The 13477-nt window shown below is 40.3% G+C and overlaps 1 protein-coding gene across 1 annotated transcript; it reads left to right on the top strand.

Moving 5' to 3' along the window:
- Positions 1-2126: 2126 nt before the first annotated feature.
- fam151b (family with sequence similarity 151 member B) lies at positions 2127-13241 on the top strand. Its single transcript, XM_068734282.1, has 6 exons — positions 2127-2269; positions 2410-2535; positions 3846-4005; positions 4084-4298; positions 4488-4623; positions 12769-13241. The coding sequence occupies exons 1-6, from the start codon at positions 2182-2184 to the stop codon at positions 12872-12874; spliced, it is 831 nt and encodes a 276-aa protein (XP_068590383.1). The 5' UTR covers positions 2127-2181; the 3' UTR covers positions 12875-13241.
- The last annotated feature ends 236 nt before the right edge of the window (positions 13242-13477 follow it).

Genomic DNA, 13477 nt, shown 5'->3' on the forward strand with positions numbered 1-13477 from the left:
TTGGACTTTCTTTGGTTAATATTGTTGACACCCCTTGGGGTAAAATTTGTTTCTCACCATCCTGTAAGAATAAGAACGGAGCTGTTCGCTCTCTTTTTCAGTGTGAAGTTGTCTCAAAACCTTATGTCATTACATATTGGAGTAACTTTGCTAAGAATATTCCTTGGATAAAAGTTTGGCCATTGCCCCACAAATATTGTATTACAAATAAGATTAGAGAGGTCTCCTTTAAGATTAAACACAAGTTTTACCCTGCAGAACATGTTTTCAAGAAATTTAAAAAGATATACATATACCTTTTGCACAGCTCAACCTAAAACTGTGCCTTTTTTTGGCATTGTCAGTACTCTAAAAAGTTATGGGAAAATGTCTCAAAATGATTCTTTAGCTATGACAGAAAATTTGAGGAAAGGGCGTATATCATAAATGTATTGATTATTTTTGCCAAATTCTATATTCATGGGTTGGGGTTAGAAGAGGGTTTGAAATAAGTTTGAAATGTATTTAAAAACTCTGAAATGCTGTTCCTACAAAAAGGCCACAAGAACCGTATTGGCACATAGCCTGTAATACGTTTGTAATTACACAATCAGAGTTTATGCCTTAGTGTCCTCTTTTCTCTTTATGTCATTCATTGACGTTTTTATTTCTGTCTATATGTTTGCAGTTGCCCCCCGGGCATATTAGTTTAAATGTCAGTATTTTGCCGTTTCTTACTGACAATTTGTGAATTGTTTTTTGTATTGAATAAAATAAAAAAAAGATAAGAGGCTCGTTCGAAATTAGAGCTCCGCCTCACCTTGAAAGTGGACGAGAGCAGGCGACAGCAGCAGGGGGCGGTGACAAAAGACTGCGGTCAAGTCGGACAGTTTTCAGCCGCCTTCAAAGAATATACAGGAAGTTAAAGAAACAGTTACTTCCTGTTAGATCCGAGCTGTAGGCTACTTGTAGTTTGCAGACCTCGTTCAGATTTATGTTTGTAAATATATATTTATATCATGTATTTGTATGATAGTGTTTGTTCTGTTTATGTCTGCCTGTGAAACACTTTAATGTTCGCTTTGAAAAAAATAAATAAATCTCTTTACATATTTCCTCGTTTCCTCTCTCCTTGCATGGTTTCCTTGCGTTTCTCCATGCATCTCTAGTGGGAGGGACTAAGACGCAAAGAAAAGACGCAAGTGAGGGAAACAGTGATGCAAATAAAAGACTTGGGATGCTATGAAGGTAGATTTGTGTCTTTATTACGCAAACAAAAAAAATATGTTTTGAAAGCAAATTTCTCGCACTGCAATCAAAATTCAAGTTTGTAAGTGAAAATATATAAACTGAGAATAAATTATTTGTTAGTTTTGCTTATGAAACTATAATTTTTGGTTGCAAAACAAAAACCTTTGCTTTCAAAACGAAAAGCTATGGTTTCAAAACCAAAAGCTACGGTTTCAAAACCAAAACCAAAACCAAAACGTAAAGCTACGAGTTGAGTTTGGACGTAGTGGGCGGGGCATACGCTGCTGAATGAGCCAGGAGTTTCTATTGGTGGGTTCGACTTGGATCCCGGCATCTACTTCCACTGTAGAGGTTACTGTGATGAGCGGCATGGAGGTAAGTTGACATTATATTGCTCTGTTAGCACTTCACTTTGTTTTCATGTTGTTAGTGTCGTAGAGTCTCTTTTTTTAAAGAACGACATGAGGTGTTGTTGACATGAAGCTTCACTTTCTGCGTGCATGTGACGTAAGTCGAACCCACCAATAGAAACTCCTGGCTCATTCAGCAGCGTATGCCCCGCCCACTACGTCCAAACTCAACTCATAGCTTTACGTTTTGGTTTTGGTTTTGAAACCATAGCTTTTGGTTTTGAAACCGTAGCTTTTCGTTTTGAAAGCAAAGGTTTTTGTTTTGCAACCAAAAATTATAGTTTCATAAGCAAAACTAACAAATAATTTATTCTCAGTTTATGTATTTTCACTTACAAACTTGATTTTTGATTGCAGTGCGAGAAATTTCATAGGATGCACCCTGTAGCAAAAATGACTGTTCAACTGCAGCCATGGTCTAGTTCCAGAAGGTGGCAGCAATGCAACGTATGGATACCGGCTGCTGTAAAACCACCAAAGAAGAAGAAGAAGAAGGAGCAGCAGCAGCAGCAGCAATATTAATTAATCATGGAAATGAGCTATGAAGAGGATTATTTTGTCTAACTGGCGCAGTACTGCCTTAGTTTTATTCGGATGTTTTATAGTTTTCGTCGTTTGGAATTTAAATGGTAAAACAGCCAAAAATACCATCGAAGTTACGTATGGCAATCTACAAAACTATGAACTAACACTACGCTGCCTTCTTGGTCTCACGGCAACATTACTTGTCTCTGTCTTTTAGCGATTTATGACACGTTTTATTTTGTAGAGAGGATGTCTGACCAGACGCTGGAGTATTTCTTAAGTCGGAGTCAAATTAAGAAAAGGGACGCTGCCGAGGTCAGATGGTCGCACGCTGTCAACAGCAGGAGCAGGCTGACGGAGGCGCTCTCAGGTGGGTCTACGCCGCGTTCACCACGACGACACCACAGCGGGCCAGTGGGTCCATATTCTTTTGACTGTTTATTCCAAAATTGAAAAATAACTCTGCACATAATGCCTGCGAAGTTGTGCCACCCATTTTATCCAACATCCAGCATTACAGTCAAAGTAGAATAATGCAATCAATACAGCAGTTAAGTCAAGTTAACTGGACTTAATAATAGCACAAAAAGTAAGGAAATGTGTGTTTGCTAGATTATTTCTTTGTTGTAACTATGCTTCTTGGCAATACATCTTATACCGTTGGAAAGCCTGTTTATTTACCTTTTTAAATGGTGCCACATTTGTAAGGAACATGCATTTGTGGGATGAGCAGCAGAGCTGAGTATGTGGGTTGCACCCATGAAAAATGTGCCAAATCTTCTCTGCCAATGCCCTGAAGAGAAAGGCCCTCATAGATGAGCTGGATGACTTGAAAAAGAAGAGGGCAAGAATGGAGACTGATATCGGCGCACTTCAGAAATCAGCAAATTAATATGCTGAGAAAGCAGAAGCCAAAAGCAAACTGACCTTCATCACCAAATCCAACAGCTTCCGCCGAACTACGAAAGAGAAGAAGGAACCTCTGCTGGAGATTGAAAAGCAGATAGATGCGAAGCTTGCAGAAATGAAACGCTAATCTGGCAGGTGACTGTTCAGGGTCCCGTGGACAGTAAGACGCAAGAAAGCACTTTTTTTTTCTCTCATTACAACTTGGTCAGGTTGCCACCAGCTATTCTCTCTCACTAGCCTCTCAAGGGAGCATGCATGCGCGTGTGTTATGCGTGCAACACAAAAAGAAAGCACGAATGCGAACTAGCTGGCTGCTACTACCTACTAAAGCTCTTATTGATGTGTCAGTGTTATGAATGCCTGTCAACCAGAGTATATTTATAAATGTTTATTCTTTTAATCAAACTATTGTCTCATTCATTTGTGTCATTTAAGGTATACTGTATGCTTTGGAATTCTCACTGTTAGTTTAAATACTACATTTTCTCACTTTTTCATGTATACACTGAGATTTCACAAAAATGTTTGGTCATGGAAATTTTGTTTAAAGTTATTGAAAAGTCATGGAAATCCATTGGTCAAAATGTGTATGAACCCTGTCATTAGACCCTTCATGAATGGAAGATTTATAATATGTTTTACAATGAACTGAACAGGCATGATCATAATGTAAATTCAAAAGCTGGAAATGAACAGTGCGAGACATTTTGATTTTGTTTTGACCCATGCGGTTCATCACTGACTATTTTGACCACCGACCTTCACCCGTAGGTCCCACTCATATGATTGAAGCCGACGTAATAATCAGAGGCCGTGACCCCAAAGAGCCAATCATGGCCCATCCCCCTGACACAGACAGTGATATCACACTGAAAGAGTGGCTGGAAGGAGTGAAAGATTACAACAAGGGAATAAAACTAGATTTCAAGAGGTGAGACGCATCTTATATTTGTTAAATGCAACATGTGGTTGTGTGTTATGCCAACACTGTGGTGTCCTCTCCACACAGCCTGGAGGCGGTGTCTCCATCTGTCGTCTTGCTGGAGGAGCTGTATCAGCCAAACCGTCCTGTGTGGATCAATGCAGATATCCTCTCTGGTCCTGGGGGACAGGCCACACCTCTGGACCCCCAGGCTTTCCTTTCTTCTGTGAAAACTCTTCCTACTCACACCGTGCTTTCGCTTGGGTGGACTACGGGATGGACTGCTGGGACAGATAACGCAGGTGAAGACACTTCAGTACTACTAGCTTTGTTTATGTGGAGGCTTTGTTTCTACTAATTATAGAAGAATGAAACCTCAGTCAGAGTATTCATTATCATGTCCGAGTTCACAGAAGTCTGTGGGGACTCAGTTGGCTTTTATTGTGGAACTCGTAGATAATGTTGGACGGATGCTTGCATTTTTTTTTTAGGTTACAGCTGGAATGTGGTGCGTGTGATGGAGGAGATATGTAGAGGCCTTGAAAATCCAGTCACCTTCCCAGTGCGTGCAGCTCTCCTGGCCCAGTCGTTCCCTCAGCTCTCATGGCTGCTCCAACAGTCGGACAGGTACCGTATTTTCCGCACTATAAGGCGCACTTAAAAGCCTTTAATTTTCTCAAAAAACGACAGTGCGCCTTGTAATCCGGAGCGCCTTATATATGGATCAATTGGTTAATTGGTTGATCCATACTGGTTGTACACGGCGCTCTGTCAAAATGTTTCAGTACGACTGGTAAACTACAAAGCCGCACCGCTTGCAGCATTACGGCTACCGTAGTCAGGGGCGTCGCCGAAGTAATAGCGGTAAACACCGGTACTGTGCTTACTCCTACTCTATTCTATGCGCCTTATAATCCGGTACGCCCTATATATAAAAACAGTTCTAAAATAGGCCATTCATTGAAGGTGCGCCTTATAATCCGGTGCGCCTTATAGTGCGGAAAATACGGTAATTAAATAACACAGCAAGGCCAGTCCTTCACATCAGCAAACCTGGTAACCTGTGTGCATTTTGCATAGCAGGCATGCAAGTACTCTGGTATGAGTTGTTACGTTAAATTACGCAGAAAGAGGACAGTTGTCTTTTTTTTTAAGTAATGGTTGAAAAATATAGCCAAGCTAATCAAGAGACATGGAATGATTGTTTCGTCTCTTACCATTAAGCTCTCTACCAATAACAATTACGGTTTACCTCGTACAATAGCTTTCAATGTCAGACATACTACACTGTGTGGACCTAGATTTTGCTTCATAAATCGGAATCAGAATCAGCTTTATTGACTCCGGATTACATATTGCTCACAACGTACGGACATGGAATATACAAATAAACAAAAAATATATATAAAAACAATATATGACTACTTCCTACTTCTACTTCCACTGTAGAGGTTACTGTGATGAGCGGCATGGAGGTAAGTTGACATTATATTGCTCTGTTAGCACTTCACTTTGTTTTCATGTTGTTAGTGTCGTAGAGTCTCTTTTTTTTAAAGAACGACATGAGGTGTTGTTGACATGAAGCTTCACTTTCTGCGTGCATGTGACGTAAGTCGAACCCACCAATAGAAACTCCTGGCTCATTCAGCAGCGTATGCCCCGCCCACTACGTCCAAACTCAACTCGTAGCTTTACGTTTTGGTTTTGGTTTTGAAACCGTAGCTTTTGGTTTTGAAACCGTAGCTTTTGGTTTTGAAACCGTAGCTTTTCGTTTTGAAAGCAAAGGTTTTTGTTTTGCAACCAAAAATTATAGTTTCATAAGCAAAACTAACAAATAATTTATTCTCAGTTTATATATTTTCACTTACAAACTTGATTTTTGATTGCAGTGCGAGAAATTTGCTTTCAAAACATATTTTTTTGTTTGCGTAATAAAGACACAAATCTACCTTCATAGTACTACCTTCTAAAGTTAAACATGTTATTGATGTCATTGCACCCACTAAAGTGAAGGTTGTCTTGGGTAAGCAAAGATCTCCTTGGAGAAATGCCACGCTGATCAGAATAAAGAAAAGAGAGTGTCGGAAAGCTGAACGCAGGTAGAGAAAAACAAATCTCCAGGTTCACTGTGACATCTATAAAGAGAGACTTCGCAATTATAATTTGGAACAAGGCAGTCCTTCTTCTCTGACATCATCACCAAAAACAATAACAATACACGCTTCTTATTTGCTACCGTCGACAGGCTAACAAACCCTCCAGTGTCAGTAGCTGCTGAGCTCCAATCCACCTGGGCATGCAATCAATTTGCCTCCTTTTTTACTGACAAAATTCAGAAAATTAGACAAGCAGTGCCTCCACACCAACCACAGGATATGTGTTGTCCCCATCTCTCAATAACATCCGTTCAAATATCATGACACAATTTCATTCAATCGACCTTAGAAGCCTAGAATACATTATACAACATCTGAAGTCATCCTCCTGCTGCTTGGATATTCTACCAACACACTTTTAAAAAACATTTCAAACTGCATGACCACTGATCTTTTACAGATTGTAAACACATCCCTTCTCTCAGGTGTCTTCCCACAAGCCCTAAAAACTGCAGTTATTAAACCACTCCTAAAGAAGGCTAATTTAGACTCCGCAACAATGAATAATTATAGTCCAATATCAAACCTCCCATTTTTAAGTAAAATAATTGAAAAAGCGTTTTTTCAACAGTTGAACAACTTCTTGGCCGTAAATCAGGGGTCTTCAATGTTTTTCAGGCCAAGGACCCCCAAACTGATAGAGAGATGGAGCAGGGACCCCCTACTATATATATTGTATAAAATTGTGTTTTGTATTAAACTGGGCCTAGAACTATGTATAAACATACCTTGTTATTGTGCATTCAATACTAAGCTATTCAAATAATACACAGGTTCATATCTTCATGTTTTTATTTTTATTTTAAACGTGTGTAAGGTAACAGCATAGCAACATTTGGAACAACTAACTTAACCATACGCATAGGCCTACGATGTATTTCACTTCCAAGTATGTTGTCTAGAGTTATCAAAGTCACCGACTCCTCTGCAGATAACAAAGTCTCTCTCTATCTCCTGCTTATTGCAGAGCTAAATGCTAATGGACAGAGGTTCCATTCAGTTCCATTATGGTGGGTTCCTGGTCCAAACAGAAAGAAATGGGGATTCGGCGAATGTAAATTATGTTATCATGATATATTCAAATGTAATCTAGTAAAATTCAGTTTTTGGCAAGACACTTGAATAAATTCAGTTGTTTGAAGATGATATTAGAGAGGGAATTATTACCTGTTCACTCTGAACAGCTTGTTGGTGCATTACAGTCTCAAAATAAAAGTATTTGTGGAGGAAATTATTTGTGAACCTCCTTTTCTTTTTGGTGACCAATAAGTGAAAAGATTTATGATCACTTTTGGCAGACGTTCTCTTTATGGTGACGATTCCGAGTGACAAAACTATAAAGTGTCAGTGATTTGGTCAAACTGATGTAATTGTCGACCTTTGTTTTGTATTGTGCATTCGTCTTGAATAAAACCATAGTTTCACATACTTCAAGAGAAGAGCCATCAAATGTAGAACACTCATTTAATCTGCAAGAAACTATATATATGTGCATATATTGATATGTTTCAGCCTTAAGACATAAATTTAAATTTTTATGAGTTTTGATTCTGCACAATTATATGAAAAGCAAGTACTCCTGCACAGAGCATGCCTTATGCTGTAAAGATTGTAAATCCTTCTTAGGCAAATTTGTGATTTTGGGCAATACAAATACATTGAATTGAATAGCTTTACCACAAATCTTACTGTACATTATTCTTAAATAAATCCACAATCCTAATTTTGATATTGAAAAGAAAGGGCAAAACTGGTTACTACTTTCTTCTGCAAGGAAAAATATAGAATCAAACGGAAAAATATAGAATAAAAAAAATTGACATGATGATTTCAGTTAAACATATTTTGCAGCACAGCCTTTTGTTTCCTTTTTTTGGCCTTGTTTTTGCCTGACATGCGGTTTACAACGTAATGGGAGTAGTTAATGACGCAATCCCTAAATTCTCCAGAGCTGAACCCTCCTATAAGAGTTAGCCAAACTCATGAAGCAGCCTTACAACAAATTAAAATACCCAAATGTATGCATTTATATGTACGTTTGTTGTAACTACACTGCATAACATGAAAGTTAATGAATATTTGTCGCAACAGAAAATCCCTACAATTATGCCAAAGCACATTTTTCCATCATAAGTGTTTTAGTATAACCCACAGGAGGACCACAGCTTGGTGGTTGAACTGAATTTTGTGGTGCTACATTGCATTGTCCCTATAGAAATTCACCAAAATTATGCAAAAACATATTTTTCCAAAATAAGGATTGTAGTCTAACCAGTAGAAGCCCATTGGTGTATGAATTGATTTTGACCACACTGCACTGCATAAAAGTGAAGTTATTGAACATTTTTGTAATATGTCCTTTTGGCGTTGCACTTTGTAGTTCTCATAGCTGGCTCATAGCTGCAAAGGAAATTTCCAATAAATTATTCACCATGATATGCCCCCATTATTTTGTCATGTAAAAGCTTTTATTTTGAAGCAACAAAATCAGGAAATGTTGGGTTTTCATCAGTAGTAACTTAACAGGAATCAGACAGGGGGTCCAGCCCTGTTTTTCGTCTATTATTAATAATAATACATTGTATTTGTATAGTGCTTTAAAAGGTACTCAAAGACACTTTACATGGTAAAAACAGAAACAATAGAAGTAATTACAATAAAAACAAAATAGATGACATAAGAGTAAGGAACAGCATGAAAAAAAAGAAAAACATACATACCTGTAACCATTCCTGTAAAATTAGCCTAAAACGCCTATCCAAAGCATACCCAAAGTAAATTGAAAGCTGTTGAACCATTTGGAGTACATGCATGGTTTTGGTCTCTTTTGAAATGTAACAGTTTTTTTTTTCCCAACAGTCAGAATCACTGTAAGTGCTACTGGCATTGAGTGATAGAAGTTTGAACACACTGAAGTAGAAGGTTTTTATTTCCGCCTGAATATTTCTTTGCAAACAGATGCCTGCAGATGACTATAGCTGGGACGTATCAGCTGGAAAACACAATGGGACCACATCATTACCTAGTCCAAGTTTAAATTTGATAACAATACCAGAGAAAATGTATATTTCACACATGTTTTTCTAAGGGTATGTCTAGGCGTTTTCCCAAAAAGGCTATTTGGAGACCCTTGGTAACCATAGTCACATACCTAGTCTAAAAGGTCTAACCCAATCCTGATCTGAATCTACTTAAGATGATTGCCTATTATGTGAAAATAAAGAAATAACAGTCATTTACAAAACTAGATGCATGCTTCTGCATTCTTCTTTTTTACAGCTTGATGCGTCACATGTCATCAGCAAGGCACACACACACACACCTAGATCAGCAGTAACACCTGTTGCAGTAGTCTAGTCATTACATTATGGTCATTTAGCAGACGCTTTTATCCAAAGCGACTTACAATTCAGTATCTATCTACACACCGTAGACGCAGCTACGGGAGCAATTTTGGGGTTAAGTGTCAAGGACACATTGACGTGAGACTAGTAAAGCAGAAGCTGGGGAATTGAACCGCCAACCCTCTGATTGAAAGGTGGCCCTGCTCTCCACTTAGCCACATTCTTCACCTCTCAACATGCCAGTTGAGAGGTGATGAAGGCGTGGATGAATGTTTCAGCGACTGGAGGAGCATAGACGGGCAATGTTTTTGAGACGAAAGAAGGTGTTTTTTGTGATGTGATTGACAAAGGAGAGGGTTCGATCAAAAATGATTCCTTGATTACGAACATGTGTGGAAGCAGGAACAGTGAAGCCATCGATGCAGAGAGAGAAGTTGTGGAGGGATTTGTTTAGTGATTTGATGAGGATTTCAGATTTGTCGCTGTTGAGTTTGAGAAAGTTGGCTTGCATCCAGGTTTTTATATCTGTGAGGCAGTGGGTTATGGATTTGGTGGAGATGTAGATAGATAGATAGATAGATACTAACTTTATTGATCCCGCGAGGGGGAATTATTTTGTTACAAGCAGCAATAGGTTACAGAGCAGCAATAGGTCACAGGTAAAAAATCTTATTATATATAAAGAAAAAAAGAAAAATACACGTCACAATATATACAATTATAATATAGTAAAGATGTTATATAAAAAAAATGCACACTATATACACAGTGAATAGAACAGAATAATATTAAATCAACTAAATAAACAGTAGTGCAGAGGTTTAACGATTTGATTTGGCCCGAGGTGATTTATTGTACAGTCTTATAGCAGTAGGCAGGAATGTTCTCCTGTACCTGTCCTTATGACAGCGGAGCTGGATCATTCTGTTGGAGAAAGTGCTCCGCTGTGTAGCGCTGAGTGTCGTCAGCAGAGCAGTGGAAGTGGAGACCATGGTGGCGTATGATGTTGCTGAGATGTAGCAAGTAGAGGATGAAGAGCTAACTCTCTCTCCCGAGAGCTAACTCTCTGTCCTGATTCTCCTGGACCTGTCTACGCCGTTTGACACTGTGAACCATCAGATCCTCCTTTCCACCCTCGAGGGGATGAGCGTCTCAGGCTATGCACTCTCCCTGTTTGCATCCTACCTGACAGGTCGATCCTACCAAGTGACCTGGAGGGGGGGCCGTGTCGGAACCACGCATGCTGACTACGGGGGTTCCGCAAGGTTCAGTCCTGGGCCCCCTTCTCTTCTTGCTCTACACAACATCTCTGGGTTCTGTTATTCGCTCGCATGACTTCTCCTACCATTGTTATGCCGATGACACCCAGCTGGTCTTGTCATTTCCCCCCGGTGACACCCAAGTGGAGACGCGCATCGCTGCGTGCTTGGCTGACATCTCGAAGTGGATGATGACACACCACCTCAAGCTCAACCTAGACAAAACTGAGCTACTGTTCCTCCCGGGGAAGGGTTGCCCACACCGAGACCTGTCCATCACCATTGATGATACCGTGGTGACACCAACTCGGACTGCGAGGAACCTGGGTGTGACCCTGGATGACCAACTGTCATTCTCAGCAAACATTTCATCTGTTACACGCTCCTGCAGATTCCTGCTCTACAACATCAGGAGGATTCGTCCCTTCCTCACTGACGAGACAGCGCAGGTTCATCCAGGCTCTTGTCATCTCCCGCCTGGACTACTGCAAATCTCTAGTCGCCGGAGCCCCGGCGACGGCCATCAGACCTCTGGAGCTTGTTCAGAAAGCCGCAGCTCGCCTGGTGTTCAATCGCCCCAAGTTCTCCCACACAACTTCGTTTCTCCGTTCTCTACACTGGCTCCCTGTAAGAGCTCGCATCCAGTCTAAGACTCTGGTGCTAGCCTACAGGGGAGTGAAAGGAACAGCTCCTTCCTATCTCCAGGTCATGGTCAAGCCCTACACCCCCGCCCAACCACTTCGCTCTGCTGCCTCGGGGCGATTGGTTGCCCCATCGCTCAGAGGTCCCTGCGGCCGATTGACCCGGTCACGGCTGTCTTCTGTCCTGGCCCTACAATGGTGGAATGAACTTCCCACTGACGTCAGGACAGCAGAGTCGCTGCCCATCTTTCGGCGCAGGCTGAAAACTCGCCTCTTCAGGAAGTACTACCCTGAGCCTTCCACTTAGCACTTAGTATTCATACTAGTTTGTTGCACTTATTGTATTCGTATTACTTTGTTGCACTTATTATTTTCGTTTGTTTCTGCACTGTACTTTGGCTCTGGGTTATGCTCTTAGATGCTTGTTTGAAAAAGGAGATGTACTTATGACTTCTGGTGACCAGTAGTTCTTTTGAATAACTATGTTGAATACACTTATTGTATGTCGCTTTGGATAAAAGCATCTGCTAAATGACTGTAATGTACCGTATTTTTCGGACTATAAGGCGCACTGTGAATTAACGTGTCTATGTTCACACATAAACCGCACCGGATTATATGGCGCATTAAGCAAAACAACACAGTCCGGTAAATCAAACTTTATTCAACTCAGTTGTAACAACAAATACCGGTACGGAAAAATACACTCACTTATCGATTCATTCCTCTTCCACAAATCCATCGAATTCTTCATCTTCAGTGTCTGAGTGAAACAGCTGTGCGATTTCGGCATCAAGAATGCCCGAATCCCTCTCGTCATTTTCCGAGTCAGTCTTGTTGCTGTTATCGGTACTTGGCTGTTCAGTGATGATTCCAGCTTTCGTGAAAGCTCGGACAACAGTTGCGACCGACACCTCAGCCCACGCATCAGCAATCCATTGGCAGATAGTGGCGTAACTAGCCCGCCGTTGCCTCCCGTGCGTACCGTAATGCTCCGAATATCCATTGAGCGGAGCGGCTTCGTTGCTTACCAAAGTCGTACTTACACATTTCGACAGATTTTTGAGCGCATTGTACCACATAAAATCGATCAATAAGCACAACAAGTAACCATACATAAGGCGCGCTGGATTATAAGGCGAACTGTCAATTTTTGAGAAAATGTAAGGATTTTAAGTGCGCCTTATTGTCCGAAAAATACGGTAATGTAATCTACAAGTGATGGTCTTTGTTCAGTAATGGTAGCTATCACTGCTCCTACCAACAGTAGATGACCTCTTGAACGAATAATAATTTGTCTGACATTGCATTGACATATATGTTAACTTTGAGCTATTCATTGAATGCTTATGCTTGCCCATGTTCTGCACAGGTACACTCTAACAGTGTGGACGGGCCAGAATGACGAGTTTACACTACAGGACTTGCTGCCCTACAAAGAAGAATTTGACGTCAGTCGGATCTACTATGACCTGTAGGACTCTCGAAGGACAGAGCTCAATATGACATTGCAAGACAATAACTGATAATCTGCCAGCACATACTGTGAAGTCATATGGATGTAGTTTTTTGCATGCATTTCTGTTGTTTTTCTGCACAAATAATGACTTTTCTCTAATGTATTTGTTTAACTTGTGAAATGCTGTAGAGTTATACTTCTGGCTCTAGAAATTGTTACAATCAAACACTGAGAAGCAGAGTCACGTTTTGGTGAGTAGGAACGGAGATTCGGAATGTCAGATTCATGGAAAAGAAATGGCAAACTGGTTTGTGTGTGTGTGTGTGTGTGTGTGTGTGTGTGTGTGTGTGTGTGTGTGTGTGTGTGTGTGTGTGTGTGTGTGTGTCCATGCGCAACACTTACCACGCCTAAGCACATTATTATGTAAGGTGTAGTGTGTTAAATAATGAAACATTATTAAAGTTTTCTGAATCAGATTTGCTTTTATGATTGTAAAATAAAATGTGACGGCTGTGATATTTGTAAATAATAAAATAATTATTCAACTAAAGCAAGTTTTGTCTTTTAGCTTTTGGGGTGTTTAGCTTTCCATCCAATTGGTTCACTTATTGCTCTACTGTGC

Source organism: Cebidichthys violaceus, unplaced genomic scaffold (assembly GCF_023349555.1).
Source record: "Cebidichthys violaceus isolate CVI_PGR_0920_01 unplaced genomic scaffold, fCebVio1.0.p SCAF_62, whole genome shotgun sequence".
Classification (NCBI taxonomy): domain Eukaryota; kingdom Metazoa; phylum Chordata; class Actinopteri; order Perciformes; family Stichaeidae; genus Cebidichthys; species Cebidichthys violaceus.

Coding starts and splice junctions, on each gene's coding strand:
- fam151b (XM_068734282.1), top strand. CDS start 2,182: ATGAAGAGGATTATTTTGTCTAACTGGCGCAGTACTGCCTTAGTTTTA. Junction 4,006..4,083: donor ATAAAACTAGATTTCAAGAG/GTGAGACGCATC, acceptor CTCTCCACACAG/CCTGGAGGCGGTGTCTCCAT. Junction 4,299..4,487: donor TGCTGGGACAGATAACGCAG/GTGAAGACACTT, acceptor TTTTTTTTTTAG/GTTACAGCTGGAATGTGGTG.